The sequence below is a fragment of the Gossypium raimondii genome, chromosome 4, assembly GCF_025698545.1.
Source record: "Gossypium raimondii isolate GPD5lz chromosome 4, ASM2569854v1, whole genome shotgun sequence".
Classification (NCBI taxonomy): domain Eukaryota; kingdom Viridiplantae; phylum Streptophyta; class Magnoliopsida; order Malvales; family Malvaceae; genus Gossypium; species Gossypium raimondii.
This window is the reverse complement of record NC_068568.1, coordinates 40,621,303-40,637,474: the sequence shown is the minus strand read 5'-3', so window position 1 is coordinate 40,637,474 and position 16,172 is coordinate 40,621,303. Positions and strand designations below refer to the sequence as shown.

At 37.2% G+C, this 16,172-nt stretch overlaps 1 protein-coding gene across 1 annotated transcript; it reads right to left on the bottom strand.

The window, feature by feature from the left end:
- Positions 1–8,146: 8,146 nt before the first annotated feature.
- Positions 8,147–13,036, bottom strand: LOC105780049 (spliceosome-associated protein 130 A). The gene is made up of 4 exons (XM_012604143.2): positions 9,920–13,036; positions 9,196–9,687; positions 8,935–9,097; positions 8,147–8,507 (listed from the first exon to the last, which is right to left on the bottom strand). Exons 1-3 carry the CDS (start codon positions 12,932–12,934, stop codon positions 8,960–8,962), a joined length of 3,645 nt encoding a protein of 1,214 aa, XP_012459597.1. The 5' UTR covers positions 12,935–13,036; the 3' UTR covers positions 8,147–8,507; positions 8,935–8,959.
- Between the last annotated feature and the right edge of the window lie 3,136 nt (positions 13,037–16,172).

Sequence of the window (16,172 nt, the reverse complement as noted above, 5' to 3'; positions counted from 1 at the left end):
TTTTAAAATATATACTAAAAAATGGCAAAAGAGAAATCACAATCAATAAATTATACATGCCAAAGTTTTAAAATGAACAATATGTATATATATAAAATATGTAATGGACTCAAAATAAAGTTTAAAATAAACACTACATAGAATAATAGTAATAACAATAAATTAATTAATAAGCTGGTTAATCGAAAAAATAAAAATGACTCAATCACAATTCGAACTGAATTAATGGGAAACAAAATAAAATAGAAATTAACAAAAACAATATGCAGGGTTAAAACGCAATTAAACAAAATTAACAAGGAACAAATGAAATAAATAAAAAATAAAACGAGGGATTGAAAAGCAATGCGCGGATTACATGAAGGACTAAAAAGGGAAATACCCCCTATCTCAAAATGCGGCACTTTGATGCGGATCAAATCGAAACAAAAATAAAATAAAATGTTATATTTAAAAAGGAAATAAAATAAAAAAAGTATCGAATTGAAATACTATTGCAAGGCGGAGGGGTCATGGTTGCAAATAACCCATTTAACGAAAAAAACGCGGATCCCCCATGGAGCGGGTCGAGTCACACGAATTAATAGGTTATAATGTTAATACGGCACCATTTTAGAGCCATTAAGTCAGACCCCAAACGGTGTCATTTCACGCACCATACAAAAACCAAATGAAAGCTTTGAAACCCAAAACCCTCATCAGACTTTTAACTTAGCAGAAATAAAGACCCCTTTTCCCTCTGGCGCTGCAACCCCGAAATCCCATCCGACTCTGATTTCGGACGGAGTGAACGGAGCTCCGATGGCACGCCACAAAGGTAAGAACCCTCTATTCTTTCACTTTATTTCTCTTTTGCGCATACAAAAGAAACAAAAATCGAAGACTAAAAAAAATCTAAAAGAGAATCACCTCCCTTTTCATATTCTATTTTCCGATTGTTTTTATAACCCTTTTTATACAATATTCATCCCCTTTTCTCTCTTGCGCTGTTCTCTGTTATGGTTCATATTCTGGTTTTATTCTCATTAAGTTGGTTAATAATAATTAGTTAAGGTGTTGCGTTTTTGTTAAGACGTTTAGTGATACGGTGAGTTTGGATTGAACAAAACGGGTGCGTTTAGTAAAATACGGTTATTGTTTTCACTATATTACGTGTAACAGAAATGAGGTTGGACATGAATATTGAATACAGATTTTCTCAGCTTCACTGTGCTCAAGCTTCCTTTTCTTTCTTTTCTAAGATTTTTCACTTCTTCTTCAATTCTATTTCTATCTACGAACATTCTTCTACAAATGTATCAGAGCCTGACGATCTTCATGACTTGCGACAGTGTAACCACGAGGATGCAAAAGGAGCTTGGTCAAATCTAAGGTGAACTCTCTCACATCCAATTGGAGTTTTCTCAATTAGATGCTCAAATTAATGTTCCTTTGAAGGGACTACAGGAAGATATCAAATCAGAGGTACGTACAGAACTTCGTTCCGAACTGCATACTCTGTTTGAGTAATATTTTGGTCAGGGACCTCCAGTGGCCGTGGGATGCGCGAGTGCCAACAAGAGGAAGGGTATTATGGGATCTCCACCGGGATTTCCATCGTAGGAACATTTGATAGTATCTCCGATGGTGGATCTGGGTCATTCTAACTCCTCGTCACATGGAATGCTAGCAGAAGCGGATGGATCTACTTTTAGAATGGCATGTCCGATGTTCAATGGTGGCAACTTTAGAGGATGGTGGTCTAAACCTGAGTAATATTTTAAAGCAGAAGAGATCGGGGACCATGCTAAAGTTCGACTTGTGATGCTACATTTGGAAGGTAAAGCTCTTGAGTGGCATCATTTCTTTGCCAGGAGACATGGAGGGTTGTATCAATTGTCATGGGAAATGTATGTAAAGGGGTTGAGGGAACGATTCGGTTCAGACTCTTTCCTTGATCCGATAGGAGAGTTAGTGACCTTTAAACAAATCGATTTTGTCGATCAGCTTAACTTGCCCAAAATGTATACATTGAGTATATTCCTCAGTAATCTTAAGCCTGAGATAGGCCAATATCTCAAGTTGTTTAAACCTCAATCATTAGTTGAGGGATTCAACTTAGTTAGACAAGTGGAAAACATTGTGTTTGGTCCAGCTAAGCGTGAGAATATACCGCCTACAGGGGTAAATGTGGGCAGACCTTTGTTGCCTGTAGTAAGAAACTTTAGAGGAAATAGTAGCTCCTGTTCAACAAACGAGTCAATAAATGGGAAAGACGGCTCTAAAATGCCTTCAAAATCCTTGTCGCAGGCAGAATTGGAAGATAGGAGGAAGAAAGGCCTTTGTTTTTGGTGTGGTCTTAAGTATTCTCCTGGTCACAAGTGTTCTAAGTCCCAAGTGTATCAGCTAGTGGTGGAACCGTAGGAAGATAGTCATTCTAAAGCAAAGAGTCATTCTCAAGACGATTTCCAGGACTGTCCTGAACAGTTGGAATCTATGGAGTTGGGTTCGGGAAGTTCTACACCGGTGTTATCTTTGCATGCATTGAATGGATCACAAGGTCACAACTCCATGAGGTTTCCAGCAATGATCGACCAAGTTGAGGTGGTGGCTTTGGTAGATTCAGGCAGCACACACAATTTCATTGATTTCAAGGTAGCTAAACGACTACAGTTGACCATTGAATCTGAGCCTAGCCTAAAGGTGATGGTGGCAAATGGTGTCAAACTAAGCACCCAGGGATTATGTAAGGTTGTACGATGGGAAGCACAGGGGTATAAATATACCACCGATTTTTTAGTTCTCTCAGTCAAAGGGTCTGACTTAGTTCTAGGAATTCAATGGTTGCTTTCCTTAGGACCGATTGTATGGGACTTTGCAAAACTGACTATGAAATTTCAGTATAGAAACCAAAAATGCAATTTAAAGGGTACTGTCCCTGGGTCAATGCAGATTGTTCCGAGTGGCCGGTTTTCTAAATGCATGAGTCTAGCAGGTAATAGCCCTTGTCCAATGCTGTTAACTTCTTGTGATCAGACTGTGCTTGAGTTGAAATCAGATTCTTCACTTCCTGAGTTATAAAATTTGCTTGGAGATTTTGAAGATGTTTTTCAGGTACCCGCACAACTACCACCCCCTAGATTCCACGACCACAAGATCCCATTAGTGGATGAATCTCAGGTGCTGAAAATGCGCCCTTATAGGTATCCAACAGTGCAGAAAACTGAAATTGAAAGACTAGTTCGGGAAATGTTACAGGCTGGGATTATTCGAGATAGCAATAGTCTTTTTTCTTCTCCAGTAGTTATGGTCAAGAAGAAGGATGGGAGTTGGCGCCTTTGTATAGACTACAGACAGCTAAATCAGTTGACAGTTAAAGATAGATTTCCCATTCCCATCATTGAAGAATTGTTAGATGAGTTGGGACAAGCACACTTTTTCTCTAAGTTGGACCTGCGTTCTGGTTATCACCAGATTCGAATGAGTGAGCAGGACATTTTCAAAACGGCGTTCAGAACCCATGAGGATCATTATGAGTTCTTGGTCATGCCATTCGGCTTGACCAATGCACCATCGAGTTTCCAGTCCTTGATGAATTCAGTTTTCCGATCTATGTTAAGAAGATCAGTGTTGGTATTTTTTGACGATATCCTTGTCTATTCGCGAGGTTGGTCTGACCACTTGGATCATTTACATAAGGTTTTGCAGGTGCTTCGAGAAAATCAGTTGTTTGCCAAGAGGTCTAAATGTAGTTTTGGAGCTACACATGTGGAATATCTAGGCCACATCATTGCCCAAGGGACTGTTAGCATGGATCGATCAAAGGTAATGAGTGTACTAGATTGGCCTCCTCCAAGATCAGTCAAAGAACTACGGGGATTCCTTGGCTTGTCGGGTTATTACAGGAGGTTTATAAGGGGATACGGGTTAATAGCTAAACCTCTCACTGTACTTTTACGTCAAGGGTCTTATGGGAGTGGACCGAGCAGGAACAACGAGCATTCGAGCAACTCAAGTCAGCAATTTGTCAAGCCCCAGTTCTAACTCTGCCAAATTTTCAAGAACAGTTTTGTGTCAAAACAGATGCTAATGGGCAATGAGTGGGAGCTGTTCTTCAACAAAAGGGGAAGCCAATAGCTTTCTTTAGTAAAGCTTTTGGAGTTAAATACCAAGCTCTATCCATCTATGATAAGGAGATGATGGCAGTGTTACTAGCAGTAAAGAAGTAGCACTCTTACCTTGTGGGCAGACCTTTTGTCATCAAAATAGATCATCAGAGTTTGAAATTCATTTCGGAGCAACAAGCTATTACGTTCTATCAACAAAAGTGGGTGGCTAAGATGCTTGGGTATGATTATTCAATCGTGTATCGAAAAGGGGCGCAAAACGCAGTGGCAGATGCGTTATCCAGGAAACCTTCAGAATTGGAGCATCAGTTGTTGCAATGTGAAGGCAATCTGGAGTCAGATTGGTCTACAATTTAGGACAGGATTGTAAGTTTGTATGAGAGGGATCAGAGTCTTGCTCGACTTTGTGAGCAAGTGCGTGCGCAGCCACAGTTGCATCCCAAATATTCGTGGCATGACACCTTTTTGCGTAGGAAAAACAAAGTCGTGGTTGGCAAAGATGCAACACTGCGAAAGCAGATTTTTGACATCTTCCACAACACACCCTTAGGAGGTCACTCTGGAATCCTTGTGACTCGCCAGAGAATATCTGTTATATTGTATTGGAAGGGGCTGTCCGAAGATGTATATGATTGGGTTCGTGAGTGTGTGACGTGTTAAAGGTGTAAGTAGGACAATGCAGCATCGCCTGGTCTTTTGCAACCATTACCCATTCCGGAATGGGTCTGGTCTGACATCAGCATGGACTTCATTGAGGGACTGCCACTTTCTCAAGGAAAATCAACCATCTTTGTAGTGGTTGATCGTCTAACCAAGTACGGTCATTTTCTGGCACTTGCTCATCCTTTCACAGCTCTTACAGTGGCACAGGAGTATTTCAACCATATTTACAAGCTTCATGGGATTCCGAAAACCATTGTCTCCGATAGGGATAAAATTTTTCTAAGTCAATTTTGGCAGGAGCTGTTCAAACACTTGGGAACCAAATTGAAGAAATCTACAGCCTATCACCCTCAAACAGATGCGCAAACCGAGGTGTTGAACAAATGCTTGGAGGGATACTTGCGATACATGGTTGGGGAAAAACCCTCAGCATGGTTATCATGGTTACCACTGGCTGAGTGGTGGTATAACACGACATACCATTTAGCAATTCAAACAACGCCTTATGAAGCTCTTTATGGACAGCTCCCACCTATCCATCTACCTTATGTGGTGGGTGCATCCCCAGTAGATTCAGTAGATTGTACCCTACAGCATAGGGAGATTATGCACAAGATTCTCAAGTTCCACTTGTCCCGGGCTCAAGATACAATGAAACAAATGGCTGACAGAAAAAGACTAGAAAGGGAGTTCCAGGTGGGTGACTTAGTTTATCTAAAGCTTCAGCCATATCGTCAACACTCCCTGCGCAAATTTAGAAACCAAAAATTGTCACCCCGATATTTTGGTCCTTTTCCTGTGGAAGCTCGAATAGGGCAGGTGGCTTACAAGTTGACATTACCCGCTTCAGCTCGAATTCATCACACTTTCCATGTTTCACAGTTAAAGAAGCATATTCGTTCAGCAGTAAGCGCTTCCACGCTACCACCAGTCGCTTCGGATGGTGCTCTTCTTAAATCTCCAGTGTGAGTGTTGGATAGGAGGATGGTCCGACAAGGTAATCATGCTGCGGTGGAAGTATTGATTGAATGGGCGGACATTTTTCCTGAGGATGCTTCCTGGGAGAAGTTGTCTGAGTTACAACGCAGGTTTCCTACCTTTAATCCTTGAGGACAAGGATTTCTTTTAGGGCGGGCAAATTGTTATGGTTCATATTCTGGTTTTATTCTCGTTAAGTTGGTTAATAATAATTAGTTAAGGTGCTGCGTTTTTGTTAAGACGTTTAGTGATACGGTGAGTTTGGATTGAACAAAACGAGTGCGTTTAGTAAAATACGGTTATTGTTTTCACTATATTACGTGTAACAGAAAAGAGGTTGGACATGAATATTGAATACAGATTTTCTCAGCTTCACTGTGCTCAAGCTTCCTTTTCTTTCTTTTCTAAGATTTCTCACTTCTTCTTCAATTCTATTTCTATCTACGAATGTTCTTCTACATTCTCTAGCCCTAAATCCCCATTCACCCTTCGATTGTGACGAAGCGGTGAGGATTCGACGGCACCGATCAGGTAAATTTCTCGTCCTCTAATCTCTCTCTTTTTCTATGTACCATAAGTAAAAAAGATTCAAGAAACAAAAAGCGAAATAATCGAAGGCAAAAAACGAGATTTCAAATCACCTTAAAAAAACTCTGATTGTTTTCTTTTTTTTTCTTTTCGTATTTCTATTCAAATCTGTGAATCCCCCTTTACAAAATGAATCGATCGGCTTTTATATTGCCGACTATTACACAGAATTATTTTTCCTTTTTTGTCTTTTTTTCTTTTTTCCTATTATCCTCGTGTATATCTTCTCGCTATTCTTTGGTTTGTTACACTTGCAGTACATGACCAATGTGGAGACGCACGTGGGGCGTGTACTGGTCTTCTGCGTGGGTGAAGGGCTTGGTTCTTGTCAAGCTATTCTTTGTTCTTTGAAAATTAGGGTTTTGGAAACTGTTTAGGGCTAGGTATTGGGCTTAGTTTTTTGGGTTTGTATAACTAGACATTTGGACTGTTATTTAATTTTTATTTGTTTTTGTGTTTTATTTTTGATTTTTCTTTTGGTGTTTACTGGGCCGGGCAAATTGGGTATTACAATGCTGATGTGTTTAGCCAGACAATAACATATATGCTAGTACATACCTTGAGTTTGGATCCAAGTGTGTAGCCTATCAAACCAAAAAAGTTCACTCCACCAATGGTCCGCGTTATATAAAGAAAGGTTGATAAGCTTGTAGCTGATAATTTCACTAGAAAAGTCATGTATCAAGATTGGATCTCAAATGTCATGATAGTTTTTTTTTAAACATTAATCTCATTATAGGTTCTTATCGTATCTGTTCTTTTTGATACAATGTCTAGAACTACCCATAGCCCCTCCCCAACTCTTAAATAAGAGGATAATGTGCTTTAACGCACTCAAACTCACGTTCTCTTACACTGGCAACAATGCCGATGATAATCAAGCTAAGACTCAATCGGCCAAATGTCATGATAGTTAAAAAGCAGAATATTAGGGATAGTTTCCTTTAAATAAATACTAGAAAGGTTAGTAAACTTTAAATGAAGGTTAAGTAAAACCTTTTTAAAAGATAAATAATTTTTTTATGCAGATTTGAATAGTTTTCTTTAAATAAAGAGACTACGACAAGTATGTTCCTTCCCATTCCATTTGGTGTTTTATTCAACAAATATTGAAATATATAAAAAGAAAAAGCCGTTTTTTATAATTTATATTTATTTAAATAAAAAAATCTTAATCTAAATAAAAATCCAACCTTTTTCGCCAAAATAAATAAAATCCCAACATATCTAAATGGAAATGACTTCACCCATGGGACCGATATTCATGTCTTTCTTAACAGAAAAACACAACATGACAATGAAACTTCATCAGGTACTGTTCACAGATCAACCACACCGTTTCAATTTATTACCCAACTACATAATTAGTTAATATTCAATGTGACATTGAGAATATTTTAGTTCATTATATATTTCACTTTTTTAATATTTAATATTTTAATTTCTTTTTCCCACACATGTTTCACCTTTGAATCTTGCTTGTAAAATCCTAAATAATTTTTGCAAATAGATATATTAAAACTCATAATTATATCATCTTATTTGGATTTTAAAATTTATTTCAAGATTTAATAAAACAGGAAGTAATGCAAGATTTCTATGGTAATGTTGATTTGATGTCAATTTTTCCATCATTCTTTTTTATAAACTAGATGATGTTGGAAAGCCCGAATCCTCAGCAAAATTATATTAAAAAAACTGCAATTATACAAACGAGCCAAGTTCTTTTTTCTTAATTTAATTTTTAATTGTTTCTTTTTTCTATAATACTCCAGTTAACCAAAAATAAAATAAAAAAAACTGAACCAATGTTGCATGGGAGAAATTTAATTTGAGTCAGTTCGACTATCAACGATGACTGGATATTTTCTTTTTAAAACAAAACCGAAGCGTGAACATCAAACTTCAAAATATATCATACAAATTCACAAGATGATCCCAACTAATTACAACAACAACAAATGTCATCTCTACGAATACTAACACTAATTTTTTGCCTCTAACGCCAACTAGTTTGTTTGATTATGTAAAATTATCCCCCTCAGTTGCCTAGTCTTCTCGACTTGACTCGTTACCTCGCGTTTTCAACTTGACTTGCCATGTGCAATTGCTCCTCACAACTCTGACACCACGACTGACTACCGGCAACTCTTGCTGACAACTCCAGGTACACTGATACACAAAGCACAAACTACTCTTCAATATGCAGTTATACTACTCGAAACGCTGATTACACCGCCTAATTACAGTTCAAGCAATAACACTAAAGGCTAAAATACTAGGGAAAGAAGCCCCTGAACCATGTCACATTCTTAAATAACCTCCTAAACTTTGATTGTACAAAAAGAAACCTTATCCTCCAATTTTTATCCAGACAAGCGGTTAATTTGTTTCAAGGGTTTATTGAAGTATAAATTAAAAGTCAGGGACTTGTTCAAAGGGTTATTTGTGTGTAATAAAACCACAGGGGCTTATCCGGATAATGTAGTTAAGTTTAGGGTCTTTTCTTTGTTATTTTAGCCTACTTTAAACATAATTACGTAGATATAAACCAAAAATGGTACAGAAAACCAAAAAAGGAGAGGGAAGGGAAAAGCACCTTTAACACGATGCCGTTAGCTATCTCAGATAATCTTGTTTCGGATTTCTTCAAGTTTCTTCAATATCTCCCCTGGAGTCCGATCCAACTCATCTGCAATTTTTCTCTGCAAATCCAAAGGTAGGGTAGGAAACTGCTCACACAAATCCCCATCAATAACGTCCTGCAAAATCATTTCAAACTTTGAAAACCAGAACTAATAAAATAAACTACATCTGAGAACATGATGATCTGAAAATAAACATATCATTTGAGGTTCACCTTGACAGGGAAATATGCAGATCTATAAGCCATATGATCTCGTCCACACAAGGGCGGGTGCTCCTGTCTCATATGCATCTCTAGGTGAGAAAAGAAGTCAACATCATCACGGGAAGTGAATGGAAGCAATGCCCCCAAGCTCCCCATTACTGTACCATAAAGAACACACTCTCCACCACCTGGTATCAGAGATGCCTTCTGCAAGCAAGTTACCACATCTCCAATATGGAACTGAACGATCTCCTCTGCCTTGTTAGGAGCTCCATTGAGCCTTCCCTGTTCCCATTTTATCTTTCCACCGGTTGGGTCTTCTTCTATCTCATCTGATACATCTTGTGGTAGCCGCACAAAATAGACATTCCCAAACTTGTCTGCACCAGCCATGGTGTCGAAATCTATATGGTATGATGCAGTAAGCCATCTTGGAACAACATCATCAGCAAAAATATACAGTTGATTTTCATCCCTTCTGTACTTGCAAAAATGGAATGACTGCAATAAAGGATCATATTTGTTATTGATCTAGAATAACAGACAAAGAAAGCAAACAGAGGAACACATAATCGGAGTGCACTACAGTTTTGGAACAAAGGGAGCATTAAAACTCAACTTCATCAATTTTTCAAAACCCATTTATTAGACGAGACGTGCATACAACATGTAAAGTAGTTTTTAAAAGAAACTGCTAAAGAAGTGAGAATTCAGAAAAAATCAGAAATCATACCTCTTGGATGTCCCCAACATATATTCGATCACGGTAAGTGTGGATAGAGACAATAGTGTTAGGGAAAAGCTTATTTTCACACTTTCTAAGCAATCTCTTTTTCCCCAAGTCATACAATCGGAGCACGGATCCTATTCCAGCAAGTAACCTTCCCTGAAACTGGCATAAAGCAAGAGGAACACCTTCCACTTGTGTCTTGTGCAAAAGTTCAAGTGACCTGCCATCTTCGAGAAACCTATAAATATGAATAAATCCCGCAACTAAGCTTTTTTTCGGCCAAAACTGCAGGCCCTTGGCAGTTCCAACAGCCAAGAGAGCTCCATACTCTTTATCATGGAAATTCACGGTGCATACACTGAAAGCAGCTTCACTATCCTGAAGCTCCAGAAGACAAGTTGTGGTAGCAGTCCTCGGATCAAGAATTCTAATGCAAGAAACCCACTTGTTCGACTCTGCCTTTGGATAACCATACTGCTCATCAGAGAGGGGATCCTCTTTGTCCTCGTCATCACCGCCATTTTCCATTTCATTCACATTACCATTACCATTTTCACCCATTCCAGCAGCCTCAAAGCACTCCTTTCTCGCAGCTTCACGCTCTTCTGCAGTATATGATCCTTGGTCGCTCTCGATAATTACCAATAATTTCCTCTTTGGTTGCATGACAAACCTCCTAGGAGTATACCTCAAAGGAATAGCAGTCTCATTAAAGGTTTCCCCAAGACGCTCGATGGTGAAAACCCTCAATGCATCCCCAGCAACAGCAACAACACCTTCAGCACACTGATCAGATGAAAATGAGGCAGCAAATTCAAGTGTCTCATAAGAAAGCGGAGTTAGCAGAAAATGTCCTTGATGAATATAACCAAGCCATGGCCGACTGGACAAGCAAAGCATTGCAGGTCGGCCTCTCACTTTAACAGAGAACAACTTTGGGGGTCTCAGCCCTAAGAACCGTGAACGGGAGTCAGAGAGCTGCCCTGTAACCATATCTACTACCGTTCGGAACAACACTCCGTTCTGCAAACCAGCATTAAGGAAAAGATTGGCAGGGTGATCAGCACCATCCTCCCCACCAACTGATGCCTTAACTTCAAGGAAAAGGAGAGACTCAGGAGGCGAGGACACACTCTGAACACTCAGAATCTGCATACAATCATCAGGATCCAAAGACAATATACGAATTGTATTATCATATGAACCCACTGCAAGAAAACGGGATCTCTGTCTTCCTTCAGGAACAGGGGCAATGTCAAGACAAGCCACATCTCCAGACATTTCATGCTTCTCCACTTCCATTAATTGCCCAGTCATATCCACCTCAAAGTATATAAGCTCCCCTCCACTCAATGCAATAACCACTTGAAGCCCATTTGAGCCAACCTTAACAATTGTCCTTTTCCCAGGAGTTCTCCACTCATTAATACGCCCATCTTCCCTTATATGCCTAATACCATTAGGGTGGACTTGCATTAGTGAATCATCACCAATCAAGGAAACAGCAAGAGAAGGAGTGGTATCAAGAAAACCACTATCACTAACTTCTTCAACCGTTTCACCAATGGAAAGAACAAGAGTAGCATTGGCAAATGACACTACAATGTACGCATCAAAGGCATCACTAACATTCTTTTTCACCGTCCACACAGCACTCGGGACACCAGGAAGCTGTGAGACAGCCATCTCACTGATGGCCAAACCGGGCCTTAATATCCTCAAAGATGAACGAGGACCACGCCCACAGAGTGAAAATATCTGAGGTGTTTCTTCCTCAAAGAGATTAGAAATTTTCATATCCATTATTGGCATCAGGCTCTCAGCTTGGTCAATTCTAACTAGATTCTTAAGCCCTCTAGGCTGGAAAAACACTGGCTGGAAACCTTCTTCAGTTTCCATCAAAGTAGATGACGAGGACTCAACATCAGGGTCATCTCCAATAGCCTGAAACTGATATAAAGCATGATTTCCAAACTCCGAAGCTGCAAATAGGAAGCCAGTCTTCAACACACACATTGATGCTGTAACAGGAATTGTATCAAAATATTTAATCTTTAATTCTGTAACTCCTTCATTTCCATGTTCCAGTGTAACCTTAAAAATGTCCCCATATTCTGTCTGCAAAAGGAAGAAGAACATAGATTTCTGCTTATGAGTAGCCGCAGAAACAATCAAAACACCACGTTCTGCCGGCAAGTCAGCACGTCTAGGAATGACGGCCCTAACATCTGGATGCCCCTGGTTCTTATAAATAACGAAGTTTTCTGCACAAACCAAAACCCCACTCGGCCCATCACCACCACCAGGTACCGTGACCAACATATTTGCCCCATTATCAACTTGTTCTGACCACTTCCTAGACACATGGTTAAGCCCTAAATCAAGTTCATAAAACGTCAAATGCTTCTGCGCCTCATTAGCAGCCTGTCCCGTGGAATCCTGATCAGCCTCCGAGTAATCCAATTCAATGGAAGCGAAAATAGGGTTATCGAAGCCACAATCAACACCGCAAATCGAATAAACAATAGTATGTGACTTATGAGCTTCTAAAGGTGACGAAATGGTTAACCTAGCGGCAGTATCTCTATTCAAAACATAAACTAATTTCTGTTTCTCACAAGCACCAATCATTACAGCTCTTCCTTTAGGGTCAATAGCTAAGTACTGACCCGGGACAATCCGGCGACATCCAGATTTCCCAAAAGTTTCTTGGTGAACTTTATCAAAAACGTTCTTTTCTTTGTTGTATTCAAGGATAACGATCCGACCAGAATCCGACCCTACTACAATATAGTCCTTTTGGGCTCCGGTTAGCCGGAATTGAGCTAAAGAACGTATGCAGCCAAAGATTTCGACAGAGTGAAGTGTTTGGAGCTTACCGAGATCGTCGGGACGGAGAAGGGAAAGGATCTTGCCACGGGCGACGACGATTTCTTGGACTTTGCCACTGGAGAAGTTTCCGTTTATGGCGGAGACGATGCCGGTGGCTTGTTGAAGAGTTAAGTTGTAAAGATACATTGCTGGTTAGGGTTACAGTTAGGGTTTTTGGTACATCCAAATTCCAAAGCTTTGAGAGAGTGAATTGAGAAATGAAACGAAGACACAGGGAGAAGATTTTTCCCTCTCTTTGGTTTTTTTGGGTAAATTACACATATAGTCACCAACTATAAAAAAATTCCATTTTAGGTACCTAAAATAAAAAAATTGCAATTTAAACACCACATCTGTCATTTTGGCCACTCCAGTTGAAATCACAAACAGCAAAATGACTTATAATTAAAAAGTTCGATATAATAAAAATTTAGTCCTCAATTTTTACATATTATATCAATTTAGTCATAATTTTAAAAATTAACACTCAAAATTTATAAATGATCTCAATTTAATCATAATTCTAAAAATTAAAAGAAATATATAAAAACATAAATATTTTTAAAATATAATAATAAATTTAAAAATATATAAAAATAAAAAATAATCTTGACAAGAAATAATAATATATAAAATATATAAAAATAAATATTTTCAAAAAATATAATAATAAATTTTTATATTAATATTAAATAAATATAATTATCTTAATATTAAATAAAATAAAATAAAATAAAAACCCCTACCCCCCACCCCCTCCCTCTCCCTCTCCCCCTTTCCCACCGGACCTCCCTCTCCTCTTCCCCCACAACTTTACACTGTTTGTTATCAGCTTAAATGAGTTTGTTTCAATGGCTTCTTAGGAAAAAGATAAGCAGAAGAGTTCATAGGCCTGAAACGAGAAAGCCAATAAGAAAACCCCATGGTGTTGTTACAGATACTAGAGGTTCTCGGGAAATTAATGGTAACCATATCGAAACCTCAAAGCAAAGAGGAGGGGGGGGAGGGACGGGAACGGTGATGGGGCAGGGAGAGAGGGACGGGGTGGGGATTTTTATTTTATTTAATATTAATATAAATTTTAAATTTATTATTATATTTTTTTGAAAATATTTATGTATTTTTATATTTTTGTATGATTTTTTTAGATTTGGAATCAAATTGAAATTATTTGTAAATTTTGAGAGTTATTTTTTTTAAATTATGACTAAATTGATATAATATGCTAAAGTTGAGGATTAAATTTATTATTATACTAACTTTTTAATTTCTACATCAACTTTTCGTTTGTAGTCTTAAAAGAATAACCAAAATGATAGAATTAAATAACGTGAGTGTTTAAATTACAATTTTTTATTTTAAATGTCTAAAATGAAAATATTTAATAATTGAGTGTATATCTACGCAGTTTACCCTTAATTTAATTAATAAATATTGTTGGGAGTAAATCCTAAAGTACCAAATATTTAAACCCTAAAATCCAAAATTAGAAGGGCCGAAAATGGATTAGGATTTAGAAAATGGCTTCTTCAAGGGATTTTGGGCTCACTGTGAAGCCCATTATATATTGTAAACCCTTAATATAAATTACATTCGTCATTAAATTATGTATAAATTTTTGTTTGTCACTTAACTAAAAAAATTCTAATTTAATCATTAAATTATTCGAAAATTTTCATTTAAGCTATTAAACTATTCAAAAAATTTTATTTAAGTCATTGGACTATTGAAATCGATGTTATACGACTTTTTCTATAGCGGGTGACTAGGGCATTTAGCGTCAATGGTTCAGCTGTTTAGTGGGGAACAATGTTTGGGACCATGATATGGCACTTGTGGAAGAAGCGGAATGATTGTCTTTGAGAGTGTCATACGGATTGTTCAAGTGGTTCGACAATGTTGGGTGGAGGCAAGCAGGTATGAGTGGGCATTGGTGTAGTGTCGAAGCATGGAGGACGGTGGAGGATGTGTTGGGTGGCAAGTGTCACCACAGGATTGGGTGGCTATTAACTTAGACATTGCTGTTGATGTGGGTTCTGGAGAGGCCGCTATAGGATGGGTAATACAAGATGCCCAAAGAGCATCGATTTGTGGTTTTGGAAGGAAGATTAGTGTGGCCCCTCTACTTTCTACCGAGTTGAGAGCAGCTTACAAGGATCTGAAGATTGTGTGGGGTAAAGACTATCGATTGGTAATTTTGAAGAGTGGCATGGCTGATTGATGACGTGCTAGATGATGGACATGATTGCAATATTTGATCGATGCTGCGGTGGCAATGGACTGTCAAGGTGCAATATACTCTAAGGGAGAATAATAGAGCAGGAGCGAAGCCAAAAAAAAAATTTAAGGAGGCCAAAATTAAATTGTAATTTTTTTATAGTAGAAATATAAATTTTATAGAATTAAATTAAAATTTTATCATTTTTAGAGAGGCAAAATGCAACTACCAGCCCCCCTTGATTCACCCCTGTAATAGAGTAGCAATAATATTGTCAAGTTATTTCGTATAGAAGGCTTTGAACTCAAGATGTTAGAGACCTTATTCTAAGTTGTTAGGTAATCCTTACCCAAGATTCAACATACACGAGCATCTGATAATATATGAAGCAATTGGACATGTATGTACCAGAGTTAATTAATATCTACTTCAAAATAAAAATTAAACAATCAAATTATTTTTAATTTTAATATGATTATCACTCCAAAAACATTTTTCGATGATCTTATTCATTATACACATTTCAAAATTAATTATATTGAAATAAAAAGAGATAAAATAGAAAAATAAACATAAACTTTAGTTCAATGTGTAACGCTACACATGAATTTTGATTTTGTATAATTTAGAATATGAAATTTTATTTTGATGAAATTTTTACAAACTACTAATAATATCATTAAGATAGCACCATTTTATGTTTATATATTTTTACGCAAACAATTATATTAATTCAATATAAAAATAAATAAATCTATGTATTTCTATAATTTAATCAAAACTAATGTAAAGTTAATGTATATATTTTAACCATACACTTAAATTTATTAATTCAACAGCATGCCAGTTACAAGAATTCCATCTCAAATTTGCTAAATTACTAAAATAAATAATTAAAAAGGGAAAATATGTAAATCAAATTAATTTAAATATATATAATTGTAAAAAATTTAGTAAATTAAATTTTCAAAAATTTAAAAGTGAAAAAAAGTAATAAAAGTTCAATTTAAAAAAAACTATTACCTTATATATCTTTGAGTTTTATATCATTGTTATAATATTATAAACAATTTTAACTTTTCGGAATATTATATAATTTATACATTATAAAAAAACTGAATTCTTTTGAAATTTCAAAATAATATCATTCTAGATTTAAAAATTCAT